Source organism: Tarenaya hassleriana, unplaced genomic scaffold (assembly GCF_000463585.1).
Source record: "Tarenaya hassleriana unplaced genomic scaffold, ASM46358v1 Cleome5, whole genome shotgun sequence".
Taxonomy (NCBI): Eukaryota; Viridiplantae; Streptophyta; class Magnoliopsida; order Brassicales; family Cleomaceae; genus Tarenaya; species Tarenaya hassleriana.
Genome location: NW_010967707.1, coordinates 4126872 through 4134045, shown reverse-complemented (window position 1 = coordinate 4134045; position 7174 = coordinate 4126872). Strand labels below are relative to the sequence as shown.

The 7174-nt window shown below is 37.9% G+C and overlaps 2 protein-coding genes across 2 annotated transcripts in view; one reads left to right on the top strand and one right to left on the bottom strand.

The window, feature by feature from the left end:
- Nucleotides 1-1825, bottom strand: part of LOC104827446 (tropinone reductase homolog At5g06060-like) — a 3990-nt gene extending 2165 nt beyond the window's left edge. The window contains exon 1 of the mRNA XM_010560618.1: nucleotides 1336-1825. Coding sequence (XP_010558920.1) covers nucleotides 1336-1825 — 490 coding nt within the window. The remainder of the gene's footprint in view (nucleotides 1-1335) is intronic.
- Nucleotides 1826-4879: 3054 nt separating this feature from the next.
- LOC104826829 (glycerol-3-phosphate acyltransferase 5-like) lies at nucleotides 4880-6965 on the top strand. Its single transcript, XM_010559741.2, has 2 exons — nucleotides 4880-5713; nucleotides 5872-6965. The coding sequence occupies exons 1-2, from the start codon at nucleotides 5132-5134 to the stop codon at nucleotides 6796-6798; spliced, it is 1509 nt and encodes a 502-aa protein (XP_010558043.1). The 5' UTR covers nucleotides 4880-5131; the 3' UTR covers nucleotides 6799-6965.
- The last annotated feature ends 209 nt before the right edge of the window (nucleotides 6966-7174 follow it).

The window sequence follows — 7174 nt, the reverse complement described above, 5'->3', positions numbered from 1 at the left end:
AATGCTTAGTTTTGTCAGTCGCCGCCATAGTCGCGCTTCCTCACCGGGACCGGGAGTGTTGGCGTGATGGAAGCAAGGGGGGTTTTAACCCTAATAACCCACTTGGGTCGTAGCAATTTCAGGGTACACCACCGAAAAAAAAAAAAAAATTTGCGACCTTATTACGACTAATATATAACTAATATACAACTAAAATAAGAGTAGTTTATTAGTCGTAATAAGTTGTATATTAGTTATATATTAGTCGTAATAAGGTCGCAAATTTTTTTTTTTTTTTCGGTGGTGTACACTGAAATTGCTGCGACCCAAGTGGGTTATTTGAGTAATATTCCCGGGTGAGGGTCGGCAAAAACCGAGAACTTGGGTTGGGCCTCATATCAGAATAGGCCCATTAATTGGACTGCAAGTCCACACATTTTCTCGAATCTAATATAAATATCTAATAAAATCAATTACATGGAAGAAGGGTGGACTACTAAGAAATGACTAAAATACCCTTAGGTTGGGCTTACGGCCCATAAAAATCTCATGGAATTAATGAGCCTAATGTAGGCCCAATTTAAATGGGCCTAACTAACAAGCCCGGTAGTCAAGTCGGTCCATTCATCGTTATGTCGTCTCGAGTTTAGTGGGCAGATTCTGTTACCTGGAAGGTTTTCAGGTATGATTGGTTCCTACATCAGCTCTGTTTGCCTAAAAACAAAGGACAAGACCCTTCTCTCTCTCTATCACTTTTATGTATTTCAACTTCCAAATAGAGATTTTAAATACAAATACAATAGACATTTCATATTTGTATATAATAATTGTGGTTTTTCTTCTTCACATGAACCAAACAAAACCCATTAAAAAATCAGCCCGTGGTCACTACGTATGTGTACACAGTTTCAGATTTTGAAAACATGCAAAAGAAGAAATCCACAATTCGTATAATTTTGGGTTGTAATGTTTCAACTTTCCAACCTTATTTTAAAAATATTTGGTTTGAGAAATGACCGTTTATTTGGTGCAATATATTCAAAAATTTTGAGATGCCCAATTATTCTTGTTTTAGAGTTTGAAATTCAATATAGGTCAGTGTGTGTAATGTATGTATGAAAAATGTCGAATATAACTGCATTCGAACCCATTCTTTCTCCGATGTTTTATTTTCAGATGTCAAGGAAATATTAATGATCAAATGCTGTAATATTCTTCTGGCTTCAGTTTTCCTCTCGTTTGTCTCTCATGAAATTAAATGGACCGTGCCCGAAAGAAAGAAAAAAAGACAATAAATTCAAGGATTTATTTTTCTCCATGAATCATATTATTGCTATATGATTGTTCTCAGTTCACCTTTCTGCTTGTCATCATAATGAGCCCCCAATCTCAGCTCGAGATCCAATTCCTCGTGACGATAAATGAGATTCGGTTTGGCCCTTTTGCAATAAGATCTCGTTGTCGGTTTCTGACACAGCTCCGAGTTCAAACCCATTGACAAATCTGTCCTGACCTCACCATTCTCTTGGTTCTTAGCAGGATCTTCAGCAAGAGCATCGAACTTTCTTGAATCTTCTGAAAGATTCTTGGAAACAAGACAGAGAATATTGGTTTTGAGAACGTGAACTTGGTGATCGGCTTCTTGGTTGTGTTTGAGACGAGCTCGGTCTCGGCGGTGGACGTTCATGTGGCCGCCGAGGGCTTGAGCCGACCTGAACTCTCTGGTGCAGAAGCTGCACGTGTAAGTCTTGAGCGGCCAAACGCAGCCGCTGTAATCCTCGGCATCTGCAAACGCAAACGCTGTCTCCTCCCTCGAACCTGCCCCGAATGGCCCGAAAACCGCCATTTCAGACAACCTCATCACCGGTTTCTGCATTGGCATCAAGCGCTGACCTTCCTCTACCCCACACGTGTATGTATAGACACGTATATATAGACACCAAAAGGACCAAGATTTCTATGCGTTGTTTGCTCGAATTCGTCGCAGATTCATGAGTTAGTGGAAAGGATAGAGGAGAAGAATAAAGGGTTTGTTTGGGAGCCTGTAGCTTTACACGCATGTATACATATATAAACACCCACACATATACATATACATGTGTAAGAGAACGTAAGTATACGCGGTTAAAGCATTGAATGTTCGAAAGCTACATGAGAAACCACCAGAGAGAGATAGAGATAGAGAGAGAGAGAGAGAATACGTATTTGATGAGAAAGTCTTACTCTAGTTTTTGCATGCGTTGGGAGATTCCACTTATTAGCCTTCCCTATACCCACATATATATATATATACACACACATATATATGCATGTACGATGCATTTTATATGATAATTAGTTGGTGAGTTCTGATCATTATTAGATGGTAGATAAATTAATGGGAACATGCATGCATATTTGTATGTAATCTTATCTTGAGTTCAAATCCAAGCGTGGGAAGGGCATTCAGAAGGGTTTCTCTGGTCCTCTGGGAGATATAGTCGGGCTTTTGGCCCGGTGAACTTCCGGATTATAAAAAAAAACAAATATTTGTATGTAATCTCCATTTTTCACGAAACTACAAAACTTGGTTTCACAGACCCTACGTGTAATCACAAGTGTTTATAGTTGATATTTCCTAAAATATCCCCCAATGATATAAACATAATCTCGAGTTTTGTTTGTCTTTTTTTATAAACCTACATAGATTTTTATAGAAAACATATAAAAATCTAATTGAATTGAAATAGTTTTATATGTTGTTATTGATGAAACAAAACCCTGATTGTTATTTCGATGCCAAGCAAAAAAAATATATAGAAAAAAAAACAAACAAACCATAACCATAGGGAGACTGATCGTTTTCTAATTGCATGCAGCTGTGAAGTGAAGATGATTACAATAGATCAACTAATTTGGCGCTGAAAGTAGCTTTGTTTAGTGTATTAAATAATTTTATTGGGACATAATATATGTTATCGTATGATTAAATGGATTATTATACGGACGAGCAGTGGAAATCAACCTTGTCCGAAATTATTGTTAAACTACTCGTAATATAGAAATTCCGCCTAAAATTTGTCTCCATGTTACAACTCATCATACCGTACGACAATTAAATAATACAAGATTGGAGCATAGTGAATGACTTGAATACAACGCAAAAAGGAAAATGTTTATTAATTATTTTTAATATTTTTCCCCCAATATTATATGGTTTTGTAATAAAATGCCAAGAGCTTACATTCTGAAATTAAGGATTAATTATACAATTAGTCCCGCGGATTAAGTCGAGTGTGTCGCATCACAATCACATAAGGCCGTATTGGGCTTTATTACAACCTTTGGGCTTTTTAATTCGAAATCGAGTTATTTGCTTTGGGTGTGACTATGTTTTATTTCACATTGTATCAATTTCACTCGGTTTCGTTATGATTATATTTTATATCATCTGTATGAAATTCGATGCAGCTTTGTATAATTATATGTTTTATTTGGTTCATAACAATACCAATCCAATTTCGTGCAACCCAACCGAAATTGACGGCCCCTTTAAATTAAACCCGAAATAATTCTCTCGAACCCGAGCCGAGTGAGTTTTATTTGGGCCGAGCGCGGAAGGGTTACGGCAAAATCAAGAAGAGGCCGAGAAGACAAGCCACATCGCACTTGCACACGCATCTATACATATATATATATATATATATATATATAGTTTTATTTACAACAATGTTTTTTACTCCCACAAGTTGGTAATTTTTTCCAACCTAACCCCATCCAACATGGCTATACAGTTAGAGAATATATATATATATATATTGAGCGTTTACTAATACTACCCGAAAGCTTCTGATTGTTTCTGAAGCTTATGTCAAAGAAAATAAATAAAAAAATGCACCCGCGCAGCTTAGCACAGAAAAGTTATTTAAATTAACACGCTTATATATATATATATAATATGTATACACATATAAAGTGTGACGATTTAGCTTAATTCCCAGATAATTAATTAACCCCTTCGTTTAAAAAAAATTGTTATAGAATTTGTTCTTGATATTCAAATCAAATCCTTGAAACGTGTATTCAACCGCATTCTTACAAAACCCATATATAGAAATGTCAAAGTATGTATATGTACGCATGAAACACGTTATGAGAAGATTTTGAGAATATGGGGTTTCGCTTAGAAAAATATTAAATTATTGTTTGTTTGTTTTTGTTATCTGTTTTACGTTTTCATATCTATGAATACTTCATATGAACAGTTCTTTACTCGATTTGTTTTTATTGTCTGTAATGAATTCAACACGCATTATATTCAACTTTGTTATATTTTTCTTTTACTAGTTCTGGAAAGTACGTAGAAGCATTCCAGCGAAACAAACTTTTTTTTTTATATATATGTATGCATGCGCATATACATACAGTTATATGTATAGTATGCATACAGGTGCTCGTGTTCGTCTCTATATATATACATACAGTTATATATATTATGCAATGGGCAATTGGGTAAGCGTATAAAATACAGTATATACATACACATTCCAAAAGTATATGTTATAAAAGGTCAGTGACCTAATTTTAATTAAACAGTCCAATCCGGCGTATTTTTTAGGTATACGCGTGACCTAATAATATCGTTGCAGCCCGCCCAAATTGGTGGAGTTAAGTCATCAAATTTCCCCCCCCCTTTCCTGCCCTGTATTCATAACTGGCATGTGTATGTTTCTATTGGATTGGAATTTGGTTTCTATTAAAAATATATTTATTTAATTTTCTTTTTTAAAAAAATGGATTTGATTAAAATGTAATTATATTTTTAATTCAATTCAATGTTGATATTTGGGAATAGGAATGGAAATATCCACTCTGATCATTTCATCAAACAAGGCAATATATATAAAGCGTGACGTGTGCGTATTTATATTTGCTTCATCAATCAATGTGATTGACTTCTTTAAAATTTTTCAAACAAATAAATAAATAAAAGGCGAGAGTTTGTGTATATAAAAGGTGGTTGTGAAACTGATAAACTGCCTTGTTATTCGCATTAGAGACCAGTCAATCCAACCATTAGAACATCAACTTTATATTCCAATTCATTCCCTCAGAAAAAAACCAATTACCCCGCCAAAAAAAAAACCCTAAAGAATATCGAAATTACACGTTCATGGATTCATCGTCATCATCATCGTCCTCGGTCGTGTCCGAGCTCGAAGGGACGTTACTGAAAAACCATAACCCATTCTCTTACTTCATGCTCATTGCTTTCGAATCTTCCGGTTTGGTCCGTTTCGCTGTCCTGTTACTTCTGTGGCCGGTGATCGCGACCCTAGACCTTTTCGGGGCTCGAGACGCGAGCCTCAGACTCATGATCTTAGTAGCCACGGTCGGTCTACGTGAATCGGAGATCGAGTCGGTGGCTCGAGCGGTTTTGCCAAAGTTCTACATGGATGACATCAGCATGGACGCATGGAGGGTGTTTAGCTCGCACGATAAGAGGGTCGTGGTCACGAGAATGCCTAGGATTATGGCCGAGATGTTCGCGAAGGATCATCTCCGAGCCGATGACGTCATAGGTACCGAGCTGGTTGTGAATCGGTTCGGTTTTTCCACCGGTTTAATAAAGGAAACCGACATTGATCGATCTATTTCGAACCGGGTTGGCAATTTGTTTATCGGTAATAGACCTCGCCTTGGTCTTGGAAGATCAGTCCGTACGAGTTCTGCCACGTTCTTATCGATATGTGAGGTAAGTATTCAAATATACAACAAAAAAAATATACGTATGAAAAATATTGCACAGACGATTATATTGTACTGTAACACTGTTACATTTACTATCATTTCAATGGTCTATTAGATATTTAGCTATAATCATTTTCTCAATTTATACATGAATATGTATAGGAACAAATGCATTCACCTATTCCGGCGAACAACAGCCACAACAACCGTAACCGGACACTTCAGCTGCGGCCGAAACCAGTGATCTTTCACGACGGCCGCCTGGTGAAGCGGCCGACGCCGGTGACCGCGCTCCTCATCCTCCTCTGGATCCCATTCGGAATCGTCCTTGCTACTGTCCGAATCCTCATCGGCTTCGTCCTCCCGTTGTGGGCCATTCCCTACGTCTCGAGCATATTCGGCGGCCGAGTCATTGTCAAGGGCAAGCCACCGTCGCCTCCCGCCGGAGGAAATTCCGGCGTACTCTTCGTTTGCACCCACCGAACTCTAATGGACCCCGTCGTCTTATCCTACGTTTTGGGCCGACGAATCCCGGCCGTTACTTACTCGATCTCGAGATTATCCGAGATCTTATCTCCTATCCCGACCGTCCGATTGACCAGAATCCGACATGTCGACGCCGAGAGGATCAAAAGGGAGTTGTCCAACGGAGATCTTGTCGTGTGTCCAGAGGGAACGACGTGTCGTGAACCGTTCTTGCTGAGATTTAGTGGGCTTTTCGCGGAATTAACGGACAGGATCGTTCCAGTCGCGATGAACTATCGTGTCGGATTCTTTCATGCGACGACGGCGAGAGGCTGGAAGGGTCTTGACCCGATTTTCTTCTTCATGAACCCTAGACCAGTGTACGAGGTTACGTTCTTGAACCAGCTTCCCGTGGAGGCCACGTGTTCGTCGGGGAAGAGCCCTCATGACGTGGCGAATTACGTGCAGAGAATCTTAGCGGCTACGTTAGGGTTTGAGTGCACTAACTTCACGAGGAAGGATAAGTACAGGGTGTTGGCGGGGAACGATGGAACGGTGTCGTATACGTCGTTTGTGGATCAAGTGAAGAAGGTGGTGAGCACTTTCAAGCCATTTTTCCATTGAAATTATATAATAAATGAAAATTAAATTTCTCGTGATTTTTTTTTTCATGTATGTTTGCTTAAATATATTATGTCTGGTTTACAGAACCTGTTAATTGATTTATTTTTGTTTTGTAAATGATTACGGGTTTGTATTCTTTTATGTTCTTATGATATATGTTTGCTTCACATTGGTCATTATTGGATAAACAAAAGGAAATGACTAAACTTTGGACGAATAATTATGGTTTTTTGCAACTATATATCAAATTAATTATTAAAAATCCAAATATCTATATGCAGTCGGTAGCTATATATTTTTGGGGCTTATAAAGTGATCACGAAACTATATGGATTTTAGTGATCGTAAGAGTATAACCAAAATATATATATTTGTA